The 22,337-nt window shown below is 46.2% G+C and overlaps 1 protein-coding gene across 3 annotated transcripts in view; it reads right to left on the bottom strand.

Annotated features, from left to right (window-relative positions):
- LOC147022026 (integrin alpha-8-like) overlaps window positions 1–22,337 on the bottom strand; it is a 156,951-nt gene that overhangs the window by 48,833 nt on the left and 85,781 nt on the right. For all 3 annotated transcript variants that reach the window (XM_085892579.1, XM_085892578.1, XM_085892577.1), the window contains 6 exons: window positions 19,832–19,957; window positions 18,391–18,435; window positions 17,772–17,815; window positions 17,571–17,627; window positions 15,327–15,379; window positions 2,613–2,818 (listed from right to left, as the gene is read on the bottom strand). In XM_085892579.1, the coding sequence (XP_085748705.1) occupies window positions 2,613–2,818; window positions 15,327–15,379; window positions 17,571–17,627; window positions 17,772–17,815; window positions 18,391–18,435; window positions 19,832–19,957 (531 nt within the window). The remainder of the gene's footprint in view (window positions 1–2,612; window positions 2,819–15,326; window positions 15,380–17,570; window positions 17,628–17,771; window positions 17,816–18,390; window positions 18,436–19,831; window positions 19,958–22,337) is intronic.

The raw sequence follows: 22,337 nt of genomic DNA on the forward strand, positions 1-22,337 counted from the left end.
TTCCCCCCATTTTTCCCCATTTTGTGAATGAGTCTCCAGCTCACTCAGTCAGCAACTGGTTCTAAGCCTCAGAAGGCATTGACCGAAGGTTAAGAACCGGTTGGAAATTGAGATATTGCTTCCCCCCTCCCCTCCATCTCCCAAGCCTAATGGGATTCACAACTGGGCAAAACCCCAAAACATGAGCACAAGCAAAGTATATAAAATAATATGAGATGCTTATTTTATAGGTTCCAGACTTTTGATTTTTTTTTTTTTTTTTTAAACAAACTGTCCATACAAAAGTTCCCACCAGTTCTGAAAATGGGGAAAAAGAATGTTTCGTGGTTGTCGTATGGCAGCTTAGCTGCTGGGGTAGCTATCATTTCTTGAAGCGTGACTGTGTCGCTGATGCAGTGCCCCTCTTCCAGTACACACACTGGAACTGGTTCTCATTTCACCGACCTCGGAAGGATGACAGGCTGAGTCAACCCCCTGGTGTATTAATTGAGCGGCTGACGGGGCTTGAACTCAGGACCCTCGAATCCCAAGCCGCCACCCTAACCACTACTCAGGACCCTAGGATCCCAAGCCACCACCCTAACCACTGAGCCAACACCAGGCTGAAGAATGTTTCAGTTAATCATGTCAGCAGCAAAGCACCAACTAAAGCAAATTGTTTAGCCACAAGGTATTTTGCATGTCGAAAGGTCAAAATGTTTGAAGGAATAAGTGCAGCATTTATTACCTACACCACCAAAGGTAAAGGAGATTATATTTTCACACTTCTCTGTCTGCTTGTCTGTCTATGCGCAGGATTGTGGACGGATTCGGACAAAACTTAGTAGACAGGTTGGGTGTGCGACAAGGAAGTATTGATTAAATTTTCATGGCAATCATAATCCAGATCCGGATCTCATAATTTCTTAAGATGATTCTTCACAATTGAGAGATGGGGCTAAACTAATATATAGCACGATATCTCAAAAAGTTGTGAACAGATTCGGATGAAACTTGGTGGACTTGTTGGGTGTGTGACCACAACAACGTGATTCGATTTTGGTGAAGATCCAGATCCGACTACTGGAATATTTGAAGTGATTCTTCACCATTGAGAGATGGGGCCAAAAATTATACATAGCACGATATCGCAAAAAGTTGCAGACGGATTCGGACGAAACTTGGTGAACTTGTTGGGTGTATGACCATGACGACTTGATTCGATTTTGGTGAAGATCCGAATCTGGATCTGGATACGAGAGTTATTTAATTTTAAAAGTGATTCTTCACCATTGAGATAAAGAGGGCACTCGGTGGAGCGCATACCTCCACCCCGTAGTGCCTGATCCACGGGAACACATCAGGCTCTTTACAGTTTTGAAATATCTTGCAACATATCGTTTTTGGCCCTATCTCTCAATGGTGAAGAATCACTTTGAAAATTAAATAACTCTCGTATCCTTATCGGGATCGGGATCTTCACCAAAATCGAATCAACTTGTCGTGGTCACACACCAAACCTGTCCACCAAGTTTCGTCCGAATCCGTCCCCAACTTTTTGAGATGTCATGCACGTATCATCTTTGCCCAATCTCTCAATGGTGAAGAATTACTTTTTAAATTTTAGTAGTCGGATCCGGATCTTAACCAAAATCGAATCAGTTCGTCCTCGTCACACACCCAAACTGTCCACAAAATTTCATCCGGATCCATCAACTACGTTTTGAGATATCCTGCACACAAACAAACAAAGACAGACAGGGGTGAAAACATAACCTCCTTCCACCTTCCATGGCAGAGGTAAAAATAGAAGTTTTGGGTTTGTGGAATGTTAAGAACTGCGGCGGCGATAGAGTAGCTGATGTTGATAAGTAAATAACTGAACAGAGAAATTAAGCTAATTAAGTCCTCCGTGCTTTTGCTCAGAAATATGTTCAATTGGCATCACTGCCAAAATGAAAATGCTTGAATCCCTTTGATCTGGTCTGCCATGTTTAACTTCATTAACGAACTTGAGGTTTTGTCAGGATTTCTTAACAAATTGTGCTGTTAAGGATAATAAATGAAAACACTGCGATTTGCTGTTATAATATACGGTAATTGTTAGTTGTAGTGCTTAAAGATTTTTGAAGCCATGCAATAAAATAGTTTGAAAAACATGACAAGTAGTAGTGCAAGTCGATTCCAACCCCCTAATTCCATCATACAGCCCTCGTTATGACCACATGCGATCATAATGTTCTACAAAAAGACAATGTTTTGACAAGACTCTGTTTAGTTACAATGTATCAAACACGTATCGCAGTAATTATTTTTGGCACTTCACTTACAACAAGGGGATAGAATGGCCACATGGAAATCGAGCTTTTCTTAATCCCACAGTGGGAAACCCATCACGCCCACAAAAGCCTGAGAGAATGCTCGATTCGATTCTGAGTATGCAGAACATCCAAACAAAGGTAATGTCTGGTTGCTATCGTCAACGATTATGAACCCTGAGTGATTTGATGTGATGGACAATCCTGGAGGTTAGCAAAGCAACTCAAATTGCACACAATATTAACGAGTATTACTTTAATTATGCCAATATTTCCTGTAAATATGCAGCTCGCCCCATAAGGTAAAAGCCATACCATTATAGCCATCTTGATCCACATCACCCAAGGCAGCGATGGCGCTGCCAAAACGTCCATATATGTCAGAACCCAGCAGCACCTGAGACCGAACGAGTTGCTTCGGTGTTTGCTGCATGTACAAGTACACCTGGCCTCTCTCCTGCAGACGTCCATCCTCACCTTGTGCCATGTACATTGGGGCTCCAACTAAAAGGTCATCCAAACTGGAGAAGCAGCACCATCACAGATATATAATGAACATTTACTGATTTCCAAGAAACACAACAGCTTGAAAGTAAAATGCACTGAGTTGCAAGGTACAGCCAAGTTAGCATTATAATGACTATATATAAAAAAATACATAGAAAACTTATATATATATATATATATATATATATATATATATATATATATATATATATATATATATATATATATATATATATATATATATATATATATATATATATATTGTTGTGGTTACCAGATTCGCAAACCACCATTCAGGTCCCTTAGGTGAGGTATCTCGGTAAGTGCATGTGTAGTTAGGCCCAAACCCGTTGTCTAGTGGGAATACATGTCATTTATACGTGCTGCGACTCTTTAGGATAGCCGTTTTTCTTTTACTATCTTTATTTTGGACCAATCGCCATCACCACAACCACAACATCAACCACCAACCACAACGCCGCTTCACCACAACCGCCATGACCTTTACCGTCACAACTCGCCACCATCGCATCACCGTCATCTCGCGCCACTCATGGGCACCGATGCTGGACTCGTGTAGGGCGCACGTTGAACAGCGTGTACAAAATCACGGATTTTCTGCTTCAAAAACGGATCAAAAACGACACACGCCCACTTTTTGCCGTCCAATCGGTGAGCGAGGGGCGATTTGGCCCCGCCTCCAGAACGATCGATATATGCAAATTTGTGGATCAAAAAGCCTTCACGCCCACTTTTTCTCGGGCCAATGGGGAGCGAGGTGAAAGGTCAAAGGGAGGGGGTCAAAGGCGAAGTTACGGGGGGATAAAAGGACGGTGTTCGTCAGTCAGAGTCGGAACGAGAGAGTCAGCAGAAAACAAGAACGAAGAGAGAGAACGCGAGTCGCAAACAAGAACGGAACGAGAGAGTCGCAAAGGAGGGTCGGAGAGTCAAGAAGAGGAGAGTCGGAAGCAGAGGGTCAAGACTTCGCGGGCGGTGGAGCTGCTCGTCGTGTGCGGTGGAGTCGGAACGGAGGGGACGGAGCTGTGGAAAGGCGGCGACACCAGACGAGGGGGTGCTCGCGTCGTGCAGGAAGCTGCACCCGAGGGAGGCCGACAGCGCGACCTGGCCGAGGTGGAGACGCTCGTCGCACATAATAAAGATCCTCTATACCCCGAGCATCAGCAACCCCCTCCTGTTTCCCCCGCGCTGAGATAGTGCGACCAAGGGGGCCCCGTTCCCACCCCCTGCCAGGCACTGTCCACGAGGCCCGCGGGTTGCGGGGCCATCGCCGCTCCGCGTCTCATCACCAGACGGGTAGGCCCGACCCGGTCTCGGCCCCAGGCCTACCTCATTCTTGGGGTATTTCTTTTCCTTGGTTTTGGGTATGTGTTGTCGGCGCCGTCTGTGAAGTAGAATTGTATAAGTGTTGCCGTGTGCTCGGTAGTCGGTATTAGCTCTGCACTGTGTTTTCACTTTTATGTTTGCTTTTTGTGTAAATGGAATTGTGTTTTCTTTTTTTGTGTGCATTTGGTGGAATTGTATTTGTGTGCTTCCCGTGTGCCGAGAATAAATGTGCTTTATTGTTGAACTGTTCTCCCGCTTCGCTTCGTCTTTTCCCCCATTGAATCCCCATCTTGCTTCACGTAAAGGGTTGGTAGTGGGCTGAATACGCCCGATAATTAATCGAACCGTCGAGGTCGACGATAACACCGCTCGGTTATTCTGATAGTACGGAACGGGTCGCTTAAGTGGCCCGTGTCCGAAGTCGACCTGCGGCGAGGTGCGATCGCCCGGTCTACCCTCCGCGTGGGTACTTAGGTAGTTCGAATTTGGCGAGCAACCCTATCCCACGCGGGGGCTGATTGGCTCGATCGCGGTGAGACCGAAAGGTCCACCCGTGACTGGTTCCCGGCGTTAGTCCGAGAGGGTCACGACTGGATTGTCCGTCCGGTGGGCGACGTGCCGCGATTCGAGTTACGTGGCCGTCGCACGCCGGCGGGCGCGAAATCCGCAACACTGGTGTCAGGAGTGGGATACAAATTCATCGCCCTCCTCGCGGCACTGGTATTGGAGAGCGGGACAACAGGCTCTCCTGTCTCCAGCGAAATTCACGGGAATCGGTCCAGGGGTGAGAGAAGCGACCCCGATTCCCTCCAAATTACGAGCGAGCAAATTAACCCTTCACGAGAAGCAAGATGGCGTCTCAAGGCGAGCGGGAGCCGGGGGTATTAGAAATGTATATGTGTAATAATGTAGAGTCCATGGTCCAGGATGGAATCCCCGAGCAGGAAATGTTGATTGTGCAGGAACACGGACTCGCCCAACTGAACCCAGGGCCCGAGGTGGGTGCGGCAGCGGCCGCGGTGTATGACACCTCCCCCCTCTCCACCAAGACCCTTCCCCAACCCTTGCCGAAACGGCTCAGCTGAGTGCATCCAACATGGCCCAGCTATGCGCCATGCTGGCGGCAATGAACAAACAAATGAATGAAGTGAAAACGACGATGGATACAAATACAAATGAAATGAAAAACGAAATGAAAGACATGAACGAAAAGATGGATACAAATACAAATGAAATGAAAAACAGAAATGAACAAGCAAATGAATGAAGTGAAAACGACGATGGATGCGAATACACAGCAAATGAGGGAAGAAATGAAAGAGCTGCGGGGTGAGACGCAGAACATGGGCCGATGCCTGCAGGCGGGCATGAAGGCCGTGACCAGGGAGCTGGGAATGGCGACTTCACGTGTGGGAGCAAACGAGCTGGGTGGGGGTGCAACGGCTGACAGGCCCGCGGTGGAGGCGGGTGAAAAAATAATTCGTGGAACGTGTTGGGCGAGGGTCGTGACGATGACCGAAAGGGAAAAATTAAATGGGGAGACCAAAACGTGTGAGACGAGACACGAGGTGACGACAAAGGAAATAATAATAGTTGAGACAAGGGAGGTAAAGGGTGAAGAGTTGGCAGTGACGGTAGCCGGGAAGGGAACGACAGAGGAGAGACTGCACGGTGAGGACGGGGTAAGTGACGCACACACACACACGGAGGTAGTGGAGGATAATGGGGGTGAGCTCGCGGAGCGTGCAGGGACCCGGTGTGAGCAGCTGGATGGCCTCCTCCAGGAACGAGGGGAGGGAGTATGCCTTGAGGCGAGTCACGACCAGGTGAGTTCGGTCGTGCTTTGCGAGGTTGAGGGGACGAGTGCTGTGGACGGGTGCACGGAGAGCTTGGGGGTATAGAGGCCCCGGAGACCCTTGTGGGGACACGAATCCCCAGTGTGGTTGTCCCTGTGTGTGTGGTGCAAGGTGTGAGTGCGTCCCCGTGTGTGGAAGCGACCCCGTGTGTGAGTGGTGTGGTGGCGATGGTGCCGGAGTACGTGCTTCCCAGCACGCCGTGCGTGGGTGAGGCACCGTGTGTGAGTGAGGCCGTGTGTGTGAGTGAAACGGCCAGTATGAGTGAGGCACCACGTGTGAGTGGTGTGGTGGCGATGGTGCCGGAGTACGTGCTTCCCAGCACGCCGTGTGTGGATGAGGCACGGTGTGTGAGTGAGGCACCGCGGGTTAGTGCCCCCGCGTGTGTGGGTGAGGCACCGTGTGTGGATGAGGAACCGCGGTTGAGTGCCCCCGCGTGTGTGAGTGAGGCACGAGTGAATGGAGCACCACGTGTGAGTGGTATGGGTTATGCAAGGGAGACCGTGTGTGTGAGAGAGCGGTATGAGAGGGAGATGTCGGTTGGCATGCGGGAGCACGCAGCCGCGTCTCCCGGTGTGAGTTTAATGGTGTGGACTGTGTGCGTCGTGACACGCAGGTGTGCGTGGGTTGAATGGAGACGACGACGGCGACAGAGGAGAGAAAGCCGGGTAGCGGCTGTAGTTGTTTCGAGGACCGTGCCGGGTTCACCCAGCAGTGAGCACGCGGTTCGTGCTGTGCAACGCACGAGACCACCACGTGCTCGCTTGCGAGAGTGAAGTCCCGGTCCGGAAACGCACGCGGTGGATTTGCCGATCCCGCGGACGGACAAAGTTTAGGCAGGTAAATGGATTTGGACCGGACGGGTTCTCCACGCGATCGTGTGTGTTAAGCTCCAACGGGCAAAGCACATGTGTTCGCGTGGGGAACCCCTCGAGACGTGTGGCTTGTGTTTTTTATGCGCACGGTGACGTCATGGCTGCACGTGGGGTTGGAATCCGGCAGGAGGGGTATCTCTGCCGGATGGTCCCGTCCAAGGAGGGACGAGGAACACGTGCAGCTGCATGACGTCACGGCCAGGTGCAAAGTGCGCGAGCTCTGAGTTGCCGCGCAGGTGCTGCGCATGAAAAAAAAAAAAAGGGAAAAGCAAGCCTCACTTTCGGGTGTACAGGATTCCTGGGCAAGGGGTAAAAGACCCCCTTGACCTGGGCACAGGATGAAAACTAGTTAGGGGGAAGGGTTAGCTTAGTTAGACCGACTCCATGGGGCAGGGGTAAGTCCTCATGGAGTCCGTGGAATGGATTAGGTAGAGGGATTTAGTGAGCTTCAGGTTGGGTAAATAAAATGGGATTATTTGAGGACAGTGACAGACTTGTGAGTGTGTAGAGGGGACGTAGTTTAGCTACGTAGTGTTAAATGGAACGTGCTATAGTTTAAGGGACGACGTGGGAGCACGAGTTAGTTAGGGGATGTAGTTAGAAGGATGGCAGAGTTCAGTGGTGTGTGTGTTGAAGAGTTGGTGAGTAAATTGGAAGCATGTGCTTGGTGAGTGAGTGAGGCCAGCGGGTCTGTGTGAATGGAGCGAATGGGGAATGCATGGTGCGATGAGTGATTGGGGGGAGGAGTGACTCCCGCCCAAGGGACCCCGGGGTCAGAGTAAAGTGAGTTAGCTGGGTTAGTCAAATTGAAAAATGGAGGTCGTTTTGTTGTTGGTGGGAGTGTAGGCTCGAAACCCATTTGGAGGGGTGCAGGAGCCCTGTTGACGGGCTTGGGAGCGTGGCTGCGAAAGGTGAGTATCGCTGAGTGGGTACCCCGGGCACCAGGCTAGTCGGCCGCGGTAGGCCAAGGGCCCATGGGGGGCCGGGATAGAGTAGTGGGCACGGGTGCGCCTGCTTGGTGCGGGGGCCCGGGGCGCCATTAGCCGCGTGGGCAGTGTTGTGGGCACGGGTGACCCTCGGAAAGGGGCCCGGGAGGCCGGCCTGCCACGTGTGCGTTTCAGGGGAGGTGCCATGGGGGGCACTCCCCGGTGTTAGGGAGCTGGTAGGCTCGGAGGCAGTGTAGTGCCCGGGGGTGCCATAGCGGGAGATTCGGCAGAGGGTCGTGCCTGCCGGAGGGAGCCACGTGTCCCAGCCAGGAGACCGTGTGAGGGCACGGAGAGAAAATTGGGGGGCGAGGCCCGAAATTGTGAGGACACCAACACAGGCGACGGGAATCTGGGTTGTTAGAACCAATAGTTTAAGCGAGAGGCGCTTGTTGAAAGCCCCGGGGTAGTTTAACAGTTAAATGGTTAGGGTAGATTAGGAGATGTACCCCTCCGCACCATCCATCCCCTCGCTGTCGTTGTGGGCCGCTGGACCCACTTGGTGTTAAGATCGCCGAACTCTGGGGAGGCCATTCTGAGGCTTCGTTGGGCCTCGACACAGGACGTTAGCTCTCCCTTATTCCCCTCCGGGAAGGGAACGTAGGGGTTGGGAGTAGGCTAGGTGACAGGATAGGGTAGCCGAACAAGGACGATAAAGGGGGTTAGGGGACGATTTATAGTGGGGGAGTAAGAATAAAAACAACAAAAAAAATAAGTTGGGGCTAAATTGGTTTTTCACAAATTAAGGGAGTGGGTATGTACAGTGACAGGCAAAGGCGATAGTTGGGAGGGAGACAGGTAGGTAGGTCCGAGCCCGCCTTCCGAGTGGCCAGCACCACCGCACTCCCTCCACCAACCTCCACTGAACGGCAAAGGCTGGCCACTTCATCGGCTGGCCGTGTTTTACTTCAAGGCGGAGGCCGGCCAACCTCATCGGCGGCTGTGTGCTGCAAGGCCTGTGCCGGCCAGTTCATCTGCTAGCTGTTTTTTTCTTCGAGGCCTGTGCCGGCCAGTTCGTCTGTGGGCTGAGTTTGCCTGCAGCGGCCTTCTTCTGCGGGCTGTGTTTGCCTGCTTGCCTTTGCCATGCCATGCCCACTGCCCACGTTCACCAGCCCCGTTCAATTTTTGCTTTGCCCCCCCCTGTTCATTTCCATGTGCGCCAGGATCGTAAAAGCAACAGTTTGCAAGCTGCAAGAACTGCCCTGTTGGCAGCTACAACACGGGCCTGCAGTGGTGGCCCGTGCACCGTGTTTGTGTCCATGCATCCATTCGTTGTGCTCATTGCGTGTGCCACTTGAGCTGGCACGGAGACTGCGTTTGTGCAGCCCATGCACCGTTGTGGTTCACTGCATTCAGTTCAAACCGTTCATGCATCCATTCGTTGTGCTCATTGCGTGTGCCACTTGAGCTGGCACGGAGACTGCGTTTGTGCAGCCCAAGCACCGTTGTGGTTCACTGAGTTCAGTTCAAAAGGGAAGGCCTTGGACTGCGTGTGAGCAGCCAGCCACGTTCCCTGTCACCTGCATTGTTTGAGCCAGAGACTGCATGCGGGCAGCCTGGCTCCCTGCTAACTGCTTTTCTTTTGCAGAGTTCAATGATCCTGGGCCATGGTTTAGTGTAAAATTTGTAAGTTAAGGTTAAGATGTACTGTAAATATGAGTGCGCCCCCGGCATGTCTGTCTAGCGCCGGCAATTTTATTTAAGTCGTCCGTGTGAGTGAGTTTGTTTAGGTAGTTACGCAGCCCTCAGGTTATTTATTTTGGGGACACGAATACCATGAATGTCGCACTCAGGGATCCGTAGGTAAAATGTACTAGGGGAAAACTACACATGATGGCACACGAAAATTTGACGACTCGGGACGAGTCTGTAAAAAGGGAAGGGGGTAGTGTTGTGGTTACCAGATTTGCAAACCACCATTCAGGTCCCTTAGGTGAGGTATCTCGGTAAGTGCATGTGTAGTTAGGCCCAAACCCGTTGTCTAGTGGGAATACATGTCATTTATACGTGCTGCGACTCTTTAGGATAGCCGTTTTTCTTTTACTATCTTTATTTTGGACCAATCGCCATCACCACAACCACAACATCAACCACCAACCACAACGCCGCTTCACCACAACCGCCATGACCTTTACCGTCACAACTCGCCACCATCGCATCACCGTCATCTCGCGCCACTCATGGGCACCGATGCTGGACTCGTGTAGGGCGCACGTTGAACAGCGTGTACAAAATCACGGATTTTCTGCTTCAAAAACGGATCAAAAACGACACACGCCCACTTTTTGCCGTCCAATCGGTGAGCGAGGGGCGATTTGGCCCCGCCTCCAGAACGATCGATATATGCAAATTTGTGGATCAAAAAGCCTTCACGCCCACTTTTTCTCGGGCCAATGGGGAGCGAGGTGAAAGGTCAAAGGGAGGGGGTCAAAGGCGAAGTTACGGGGGGATAAAAGGACGGTGTTCGTCAGTCAGAGTCGGAACGAGAGAGTCAGCAGAAAACAAGAACGAAGAGAGAGAACGAGAGTCGCAAACAAGAACGGAACGAGAGTCGCAAAGGAGGGTCGGAGAGTCAAGAAGAGGAGAGTCGGAAGCAGAGGGTCAAGACTTCGCGGGCGGTGGAGCTGCTCGTCGTGTGCGGTGGAGTCGGAACGGAGGGGACGGAGCTGTGGAAAGGCGGCGACACCAGACGAGGGGGTGCTCGCGTCGTGCAGGAAGCTGCACCCGAGGGAGGCCGACAGCGCGACCTGGCCGAGGTGGAGACGCTCGTCGCACATAATAAAGATCTTCTATACCCCGAGCATCAGCAACCCCCTCCTGTTTCCCCCGCGCTGAGATAGTGCGACCAAGGGGGCCCCGTTCCCACCCCCTGCCAGGCACTGTCCACGAGGCCCGCGGGTTGCGGGGCCATCGCCGCTCCGCGTCTCATCACCAGACGGGTAGGCCCGACCCGGTCTCGGCCCCAGGCCTACCTCATTCTTGGGGTATTTCTTTTCCTTGGTTTTGGGTATGTGTTGTCGGCGCCGTCTGTGAAGTAGAATTGTATAAGTGTTGCCGTGTGCTCGGTAGTCGGTATTAGCTCTGCACTGTGTTTTCACTTTTATGTTTGCTTTTTGTGTAAATGGAATTGTGTTTTCTTTTTTTGTGTGCATTTGGTGGAATTGTATTTGTGTGCTTCCCGTGTGCCGAGAATAAATGTGCTTTATTGTTGAACTGTTCTCCCGCTTCGCTTCGTCTTTTCCCCCATTGAATCCCCATCTTGCTTCACGTAAAGGGTTGGTAGTGGGCTGAATACGCCCGATAATTAATCGAACCGTCGAGGTCGACGATAACACCGCTCGGTTATTCTGATAGTACGGAACGGGTCGCTTAAGTGGCCCGTGTCCGAAGTCGACCTGCGGCGAGGTGCGATCGCCCGGTCTACCCTCCGCGTGGGTACTTAGGTAGTTCGAATTTGGCGAGCAACCCTATCCCACGCGGGGGCTGATTGGCTCGATCGCGGTGAGACCGAAAGGTCCACCCGTGACTGGTTCCCGGCGTTAGTCCGAGAGGGTCACGACTGGATTGTCCGTCCGGTGGGCGACGTGCCGCGATTCGAGTTACGTGGCCGTCGCACGCCGGCGGGCGCGAAATCCGCAACAATATATATATATATGTATATATATATATTTGTATACTCCACTGGTCAAAAGTTTTAGAACACCCCCATTTTTCAGTTTATACTGAAATTTAAGCAGTTCAAGTCCAGGGAATAACCTGAAATGGTACAAAGCGAAGCTGGTAAACTGCCAGAGGTTCAAAAAAAAAGTTTAGGTCACCATAAACTGAAAAATAATGCAAATTTCATAGTTAAAATAGGCCCTTTTCAGGGAGCAAGTAATTGGTTCGCAACTGCAGTTGTTCTGCAGCAATGGAAGTAAATTAAGCCTTGGAAGTTGATGCAAACAATTCCTAGAGGTGTCCCAACTGTTGTTGATTAGTTACAAACCCTTTGTCTGTATAAAAGCAGTCTTGGAACAGACTGTGTTGCTACACCCTCTGAAGCAATATTTGGACAATATTGTACTGCAGGAAGTAGTATATTCCTATCATATTGGCGAGAAAAAGACAATTAACAAAGGAAGACAGACAGACCATTATAACCCTTAAAAGTGTAGGTCTTTCCTTTGGAGAAATTGCAAAGTAAGCCAAGGTGTCAGTGAGTACAGTTTCCTACACCATCAAAAGGTATTTGGAAACTGGAGGAAACTCTGACAGGAAGAGGTCTGGCAGACCCAAAGCCACAACAAAATCAGAAGACAAGTTTCTGAGAGTCAACAGCTTGCGTGATAGGCGGCTCACAGGACAGCAGCTTCAAGCACAGCTTAACACTGGTCGAAGTAAGAAAGTCTCAGTTTCAATTGTGAAGAGAAGACTTCGAGCTGCAGGTTTGACAGATCGAGTGGCAGTAAGGAAGCCGTTGCTAAGATGGCAAAATAATAAAAAGTTTTGCCTGGGTCATGAAGCACCGCTAGTGGACTACTGAAAACTGGAAGAAGGTCTTATGGACCAATGAATCAAAATTTGAAATCTTCGGTTCATCACACAGGGTTTTTGTACGCCGTCAAGTAGGCAAAAAGATAGTTATTCAGTGTGTGACACCAACTGTCAAAGATGGAGGAGGAAGCGTGATGATCTGGGGCTCTTTTGCTGGATCCAGAGTCGGTGACTTGCACAGAGTGACTGGCACCCTGAACCAAAAGGGCTACCACAGCATTTTGCAGCACTATGCAATACCCTCTGGTCTACGCCTAGTTGGTCAGGGGTTCCTCCTACAGCAAGATAACGACCCAAAACTTACCTCCAGGCGATGTCAGAACTACCTTAGAAGAAAAGAACAAGACGGTCAGCTTCAAATCATGGAATGGCCAGCACAGTCTCCAGACCCCATGGAGCTGGTTTGGGATGAACTGGACAGAAGGGTGAAAGCAAAGCAACCGACAAGTGCAACACATTTGTGGGAACTTCTGTAACAGTGTTGGGAAGAACTTTCTGACCAATATTTGATTTCCATTGCAGAAAGAATGCCACGAGTATGTTCGGCTGTTATATCTGCAAAAGGTGGCTACTTTGATGAGTCAAAAATTTAGATTAAATTTTGTTCAACAAAACGATTCCTTGATTTCTTTTTTATCTGCAATTGTTTATTTGTTCTCTGCTTTAATTTCAGAGTACATTGAAACATGAAACTGCTTAAATTTCAGTAAAAACTGGAAAAATGGGGGTGTTCTAAAACTTAGGACCGGTAGTTTATACAATATATTAGTAAGGGAATGGGGTGGGCAGGATGGCTGAGAGGTAAGCACACTTGCCTCAAAGCCGTCTCGCTTGGGTTTGAATCTTGGCGCAGGTGTCAACAGGCAGGGTGATTCAACAATGTGTGCGTCATCCCTCAGATGGACGATGAACGTCCCGTCTGCCGGCATTAGTTGGTGGATGTTAAAGATCCCACAGTGTCCTTCGTGAAGAGTAGGCGAGCCATCGCCGGCACCCTGACCAAATCCCAAGTTCCTGCTCTAACTATTTAGTCGAGTATCAGGCCTTGCCAGCCAGTTCATAAAAAACAGTGCAAAAAAAAAAAATGCCCCTGGCCAACCCCACAAACAATGTGGGAATAATTGTTACCATTAAATAAGAAGAAGAAGACAGAAATTTAGAGGTTAATGACAAGGTTAATTGTTCATCAGTTCTGTCTTCATGTTAGCATAAGTGTCTGTAACCTCAATTCGCAATGATCAGGATCAAGTCGTGTGTGCATACACATATGCAAGCATGGGCACACACGCACACAGTAAACTTCACATGAGATTCTCATGAGAATCCAAAAAAAATCTCCAAGTGAAGAAAGTAAGGAGTTTAAAAAAAAACCCCCAAGCTAATGCAGGGATACAAAGACCCAAAGGTTTCAAGGATCAATTTGGGAGATTCAAGGAGGGAGATTATAGGTACTTAGAAAAAGGTTGATGGTTGGTTTAAGTCAGGCGATAATGGGTAAAATGTCCTGACAATTGTGCTATACCAGCAGCATCCTATCTTCTCAAAGAGATGGGGATGGGCCAGGCATCTGTCTGGGGGATGGCCAGACGGAAAGGCCCTGGAATGGTGGAAAGTGGATGCAGCGATGCACTGCTCTGGTGCATTCTCACATACCTAAGCTGACCTGATGCGAGATGTCGTTTTTAATCCCAATATCAAAATTGTTAAGAATCACTTAAAACATTCTCGGATCCGGATCGGGATCTTCACCGAAATGTAGCATTTTGGCCTTGTCACACACCCAAACTGTCCACCAACTTTCTTCCAAATCCGTTCATAACCTTTTTGAGATATCTTGCTCACAGACAAACAAACAGACAGACAGACAAACGGGTGAAATTTCACAAAATGTGAAATGAATGCAAAAAAGGTACTTTCACTTCTGCACTTTGAATCATGATTTGAGATATTGATCAAAATTCGAAGAAAATTTCGTTCAGATTGAAGAGCAAATGGAAGGAGTATGACTCTTGCAATTCTGAATGACGTGGCGATAAAAACAAAAATGAACAAAATAAATGAACTGCTCTGGCGGCGAATACGAGGAGCACATAAGATGCCCCGTCACAAATTATTACCTCTGCCACCGAAGGTGGAGGAAGTTATGTTTTCACCGATTTATGTCCGTTTGTTTGTGTGCAGGATATCTCAAAAAGTTGACGGATCCGGGTGAAATTTTATGAACAGGTTCGGTGTTTCACAAGGACGAACTGATTTGATTTTGGTGAAGATCTGTATCCAGATCTGATAATTTTTAAAGTGATTCTTCACCATTGAGAGATCGGGCGAAACCGATATGTAGCACGATATCTCAAAAAGTTGCGGACGGATTTGGATGAAACTTGGTGGAGAGGTTGGATGTGTGGCAAGGAGGAATTCATTCGATTCTGGATACGAGAATTACTTAATATTTAAATGATTCTTCACTATTGAGAGAGAGGGCCAAAAACTATTTCAGGGGGGGGGGGACAACAACAGCAAGGTTTAAGGATAACAAATATTTGGTGTGGGGAGGAATTAGGGGTATTGGAGGACACATTGGGTATGCAAGATGGAAACATATAAATAATGTAATTAGAGGGTGCTGGCACAATATGACCTACTCTTTTTGAAAGACAGCATGAGAACTTTTAACATTCATTAAGCAATGTTCACAGATGGGACAGTTGGATTAACATGCCCTCTGAAATGACACCATACTCCAGGACACAATGGCCTGCCTTACAATGAAGCAGGGAAACACTTTGTAGTTGGAATCAAACCATGACTCGGCAGCTCAAAAGTAAATATGCTTCTTTTGATTAAGGCTTTCAATTCAATGATAGAGAGAAGAGCATGAAAAAGTGAGATAGTAGAGTTTCTTCATTTGAGGAAGAAGAATGTTTTACTCACCCATCATTGTTAATGTCAGTGACAACCACCGTGTGACCAAAATAGGAAGCCAACTGCAGGGAAGGGAGCAAAAGATTAGAAAAAGAGAACATCATTGAACATCTCTCTAACCACACCAGCATTTCACATCAACAATCACATTGGGGCAAGGGCACAACAAAACCATTCCATATCACATCAAAACACATTTAAATGAGAATGGCATTCGGTCGAGTGCATACCTCCGACATGCTGAACAGATTACGTTTTGTCTCCCACCGATAGGCCGGATCTGGACCTGAACCAAAATCGAATCGGCTTGTTCCTGTTGCCGAACCAACTCATCCACCTAGTTTTGTTATAATCCGTCCACAACTTTTTAAAATATCATGCTATATGTATATCTTTTTTTGGATTATCACTCAATGGCACTTAAATTTGTTTTTAAATCTTGTACCCATATCTGGATTCAGATCTTCACCAAAATTTAACAATTTTGTCAGTGTCACGTCACCAACCTCACCACCAAATTTCATCCGAATCCAGACAACTTTTTGAGATATCCTGTTCACAAACAAACAAACAAACAAACAAACAAACATGATACATGTTATGCAAAATCCCCCCCCCCTCCTTCCAAAAAAAACTTTCCATGAATACATCAAATTGTCTATGTCGCTAAGATTAAAATTGATGATCTTCATCAAAGCTCAGGTCAATCGGATGAAAATTATTTTGCAGATGAAAATTGATTTTAGAAAGTTGACATCGAGATGACCTTTTCACCTCAAAAATAAAGGAATAACCATTTAAATAATGTAATTATTATTGAAATTTGGAAGTCAATCGGATGGAAAATGATTTTAGAAATCTTGACCTTTGACCATTTGGCCTCAAAAATAAATCGAATAGCCACGTAAATGAGGCAATTTGAAATAACTAGTATGTGCCCGTAAAAATAAAAAATATATATATATATAAAAATTTTAAAAAATAAATATTCAAACTGCGAGCAAGAAACAACAACCACACAGGCCGTTTCTTCGCTCTCGCGTGCCCGTACGTGAATTGCCCGGAAGTTCGCATATCGCAGTTATGATTATTCGCAATTTAGTTTTAATGGCCAATTATTCAATTAGCGCCAACGTATTTTGCCTTTTCGCAATGTCGTCGCAACGAAAAACAAAAAGAGAAGAGAGAAAAAAAAAATTACTTCCTGGTTCGGAGCATACCAGCTCACTCTGTTACCGAAATTTATGCACAGTCTAATATGAAAACGATCATAACTTGCAGCATAGTGTTTATCTATAAATGCGCATAAGAAATCGAGAAATTATTAGAATACATGAAGTCATCACTCTCCGGAAGCCCGTACGTTGTAACCCATAATGGGGAACGCGACTGAGGTTCCATTCCCCCATCGGCCACGCCCACGCAACAACGTGTCTTGTCATTGTTTTGGTAAATAAATGGCCATAACTTGGGAACCACTTGTCCGATTAATATCAAACCTTGAAAAGGCACATCCTCAGGTCCCAAGCAATATTCCTGGCAAGTTTCAATTACATCGGACCGGTGGTTGTCGAGAAACAGCGGTCACACACACACACACACACACACACACACACACACACACACACACACACACACACACACACACACACACACACACACACACACACACACACACACATTGCTGGAATTATAGATAGATTATTCATATTTTAAGTTAATTGGATGAAATTTTATGATTTTTTCAGATGAAAATGAACGACTTTAGAAAGTTGACCTTGAGTCGACCTTTGACCTCCAAAATAGTCGGTTTCCCAATTCAGTGACCCAATATGCAAATCCTGTTCAACCTCCAAGTCGATCAGATGAAAAATGACGATTTTACAAATTTGATCTTGCTTATTGATTTAATGCCCCGTCTGCGAAACACCAGGGTGACAATTTCATTAAACTAATGAGCTCACACAGGCAAAGTGTGCATACCTCCAAGCTATCCCACCAGCCCCATATAATTTGTTGTCACTATACTCGTTTATTCATCATCTCCCAAACAGCCTCCGGAAATGTACATCCCCAACAACCCATGGCATTTTGCATTAATAAACCACAGTTTCATTTCCAAGCATCACACATAAACCTTTGTGTATATATATATATATATATATATATATATATATATATATATATATATATATATATATATATATATATATATATATATATATAGATATCAGTGCGCCATGTTGTCCTCACTTGGTCTCCTGTGACGTTCAGGATGACGCGCATTTCTGGATGGCTCAGTATTAGAACCTGCCACAGGAAGAAGTGAACAAGCTAATGCAAACATGCATTTTCCTTACTTGTCGAAGAAAATTGTGAAAACATTTCAGCGGGTGCATTAAATCTACTATGTATCAATTGCATGATTCTGATTGTGAATATGAATATACTTACATGGCCAATCATGCTGGAGCCTTTCGGCACACCGGTTACATACTCTGGATGCAAAGAAACGAATAATGGCAAAGAGCATTACTTTCTGACCCAGCCCTGCATTATATATGCAATTTTTTTTTTAAAATAACCCCCTCATTACCACTGATAGAGTCATCACCACATAAGGAGACTTCTTAGATTCTAAAGAGAAGGAAATAAAACCTGCTCGCCGTGGGCCACTATGCATAAAAAAGGCCATAAATTAATGAATGAGAAAAAAAATGCATGAAAGTATGAGACAAAACGTTTTTCTATGAAGCCTCGTTCAGTCAAAAATATGATTGCCATTCCAAAGGTATCAAGAAACTTACCCATCACTGGGGGAAATGAGCAACACTGGAAACTCCTTATAAAAGAACTAACAGATTAGAATAGCTTGGCATGGACATCCGTGTACGAGTTGCTCGGAACCACTTGTACAAGTTTGTTTAAATGTCTCGAATGAATTATTTAACTTCAAATTTTGTGTTGTTATAAGCGATACAACTACAACCTAACGATGAATTTTCGACTCATTAATTTAACGTTTGTGTGTTTAAAAATCAACAACACGAACAACATCACGAAGGATTCTTACCTTGTACAGAGTCGCCGGTGAATTCACCCATGGTAATGGAATAACCTAACAAAGCACAGAACTTGTTACCTCGACATCGACACAAATTAAGCAAAAGTTAAAATCAACGCAAAAAGTTTCCCTGCAAAGGAATATCACCAACCAAGAACGACATACGAGCTGCGAGAAGAGTACGACTTGATTTTAATTTGTCTGATAGTCTCATCTCCTCCGATAGGTTTCTTGTTTTTGGGGTTTTTTAAAATCAATAATGATGCAAGTTAATAAATGGTGTAACAAGAAGAAAATGTGCAATGTGTCCCATAGTATGCACAGCCACAATTTTTTTTATATATTCATTCGTATGCAGTTTGTGGCTGCTTGACTGCATCATTTTCTGGGGGCATGACTGTGCCACTGATGCAGTGCCCCTGTTAGCAGCAAGCTGGCACTCATTTTGCCGACCTTGGACGGATGGCAGGCTGGGTCAACCCATCTATCCATCCATTGGAACCAAACTCTGTGCAAAGCGTTGGTGCTGCCGAAGCAGTCTTCTCCTTGGCTATTGGGTACAATCCTGGACGGGTCACCACTCCGACACAGGATACCAGCAAGCTGGCACTCATTTTGCCAACCTCAGAAAGATGACAGGCTGAGTCACGCCACCTGGTGTTAATTGAACGACACGACAGGGACTTGAACTCAAGACCCTAAGATTTTAAGCCAGCCACCTTAACCATTAAGCCAACACCAGGCTTGGCCACAAATTATGTTACCATGGTGATGTTGTAATTCTGCACACTCACAAATCAATTAAGTCCATCTACATATTATGCATTTCCATATGAAGGGGAGAGGGCAGATCAGAAAAGAAAACTTTAAAAAAGGAAATAAATGGGAGAGATTAGAAAAAGAAGAGAAGGTTGAAGAGCAGATGCGTAAGGGGAGAGGAGAGACTTGTATGAGGTTTATGGGGGGTGGGGGGGGGGGTTGGTAGTTGGTTCGTTGAGTGGCTACAACATCCTCACCCTTAATAGGCCATTCCAAACTTGATGTAGAAATACATAAAATTTTGCTTCAATATACTCTGCATTTTTATCCATTATCCATATCCGATTCATTAATGCATGCGCATAAATTAAACAATAAAATGTCTTCTTCTTTTTGACATTTGTATACGAGATGAAGTGTTAGATATTTCCAGATGGCAATCATAAAATTACCTTCCTGATAATTACACGGAAAGTGAAGTTCTGTGGTTTGGGCAATAATTAGCCCAAACCACAAAACTTCAGCACATTGTGATAAGACGTGGTTTGCTTCTTTCTCCGTTTGAATAACGTGCTGCAGTTTATGCATGAAAGTGTGAATAATTATTGGATAAAAAGCCAACATAAAAAAAGGTAGCATTACTGTTGCAAAAAATGCTTAAAGCAAAGGCCGACCGAGCAGTGAAGCATACCCATGTAGCCATCATCTGCAGTTGCGTTCCCTTCGCGGCTCTCCACTTGCCCACGAAGTGTTCGGAGGAGGTAGCGTGAAGCCTTCGGCTGCAGAACAGCCCTCTGCGGTGCCGATATCACTTGACCTATAAACCACATTGTACAAACCATTTAACACAAGATAGAGCGGTGAAGCATTCCACATGAAATGCACACCAGAGGCACTGCAGTAAATTTCTGAAAAGTATCAAGAAGCTTAATGAGTCGACTGCATGAATAATTCAGTTTCAGGCAAGATAAGTGGAGTTTGGTGTGTGTGCATCTAGTTCGATGAGCAAATGTTAGCAAAGTGATCATTTTTGGGATGAGTCAGTGATCATTGCTCCCCTGGGCGTCATCGGTCACCCCTGACATGCAGTCGGGACCTGAGGGCCCTCTAGGGTAGTTCAAGAGGATGGTTTTAACCACTATTGCCCCAAACATGACGGTGAGCTTCCTGTGTGGGTGCAGAACGCCGCCGATAATGATCTTCCACAAAATGGTACCAACAGGTCGGATAACGAGAATGCGTGCGAAAAGGATTTATACATTGGCAGCAAGGATGAGGAATTGGATCAATACAAATTTATTTATGAAGAATGTTTCACCTGATGAAAACAGATCCAATGTCCACTCCGATACCATTATAAAGGGAGTAAAAAAAATGAAACAAGAAAAATAGCGAGACAAAAAGTATAATACAAACCAAGCCTAATTGGTGCGTTAACAGTGAAAAGAAAGTGTAAAGGTGTCAAAACGCTAAAGTAAAGCCAAAATGAAACCTGAAGATCGATAAGAACTTTTTATTTTACGATTTGCTGAGTTTGGGTATCTAAACACAGAAAGGGCAAGTTCCTTACACGATATCATTTGGACAACCACTCAACCACAACCTTGTCTATCTTCTGCGTCAAACTACTTCACCCTGCGATTGCCCTTACAATCAAAAAGTCAGTACCTTTGATTATTATAGCAAGCGGGAATTCATACAATGTATGTATATGATCAATGCGGGATGATAGAATCAGCCCCTAAAGTCCTACCGGTTGGTTTTAGTCGAGAAAAGCCTTCCCAAAGCACAGCTGTGTGCAGCCTGGGAGGGCAGTGGCGCACCACCCCTCTCCCCTTCTCCGTTCCCACCTTCTCCTCTCACAAGAATGTGTTTGCTCCCATACATTGTGCTTCATAATTAATGCATGATTCGGATTATATTTCATGTTTAGCTGATAAAAGCACTGGAAAAAGAGGATAGATGGTAAGAGTGGCAAGTGATGACATTCATTTGGCATTTAAACAATGCTTTTTTCGCTTGACGGTGGAATTTCCAAGTGGTATTACTTTTCCTGCTGTCTTGGGTGCTATCTGAAGAAACAGTTTGTGACTTGGGTTTGAAAGGTTCGTGGATGACAGAATGTGGGCCCTTGGTTCAGGAAAGGATTATTAGCTTAGTGGAACCTCACAGACAAGATTGTTTGGTGTGAGGTTTATGCATACGACCTTATGATTTCACAGCCACGTGGTCAACCTTCCCCCCCCCCCAAAAAAAAAACCCCTCTCCTTCACATTAAAAACGTTCATTTTGGAATGGAAATTGAACTTAAAAGGAAAGTAAACCTATCTCTGAAATCTAATTCCACAGATCAAAATCATTTTGTGATGTCTACTGTGGGAAGGGAGGGGTAGTGGGGAATGGTAGTGGGAATGAAACTGAAGGGAAGGGCCCATGGAGGGAGAGATGAAAAATTGTGTGTCGAGATGAAAGTGGGTGGTAGAGGGGAGGGAGCAGAAGGGTTGAATTGAATAAAGGAGGTGGTTGGTGGCTGTCGAAGTTGCATCTTCTCTAAAATGTTGCTGTAATTCATAGTTCATGGCAGGAATTTGTGGTAACATGTACATGCTTATGTAAGATTTCAGTAGTGACATTTACATCTCAAAAAAAATAAAAATAAAAAATAAAAACACTTGGTATCATACATGGCATGGTGGTTCATCAATGTGTGTGCCATCCCTCAGTTGGGCGTTGAACTGGTGTCCCATCTGACGGCAACAGTTGGTGGATGCGAAAGATCTCACGGTGTTCTTCACAAAGAGTAGGCAAGCGATGGCCAAATTACAAATTCCTGTCCTAACATACAGAGGGCATTGCCTCAGCAGCACAGCCACCCCCTCAACCAATGATGCTCCCCTACAGCCTTGCGCTGCTGTACACGGCAGAAGTATGACATCACCAGATTCTTTGTTGTTGTTGTTGTTTGGTTCTTGTAGTCTTAATATTGAACAGAAGTTGTGCATAATATCGCACGTGTAATGCAGAACAATCACAAGATTAAAAGATAGGAATCTGGTAGGTTAAAATCAAACAAACAGAAGACAAAGCAACAAGTCATATAAGCACATTGATATGCAGTACACTGCACAAAATCACAGATGGCTGTATCAAATATAAAAACTCCTTTAATGTTGTGGTATCAGGAATCACATGCCATA

Source organism: Eptatretus burgeri, chromosome 8, assembly GCF_056783735.1.
Source record: "Eptatretus burgeri isolate ZD-2024b chromosome 8, Ebu_testis_v1, whole genome shotgun sequence".
NCBI lineage: Eukaryota > Metazoa > Chordata > Myxini > Myxiniformes > Myxinidae > Eptatretus > Eptatretus burgeri.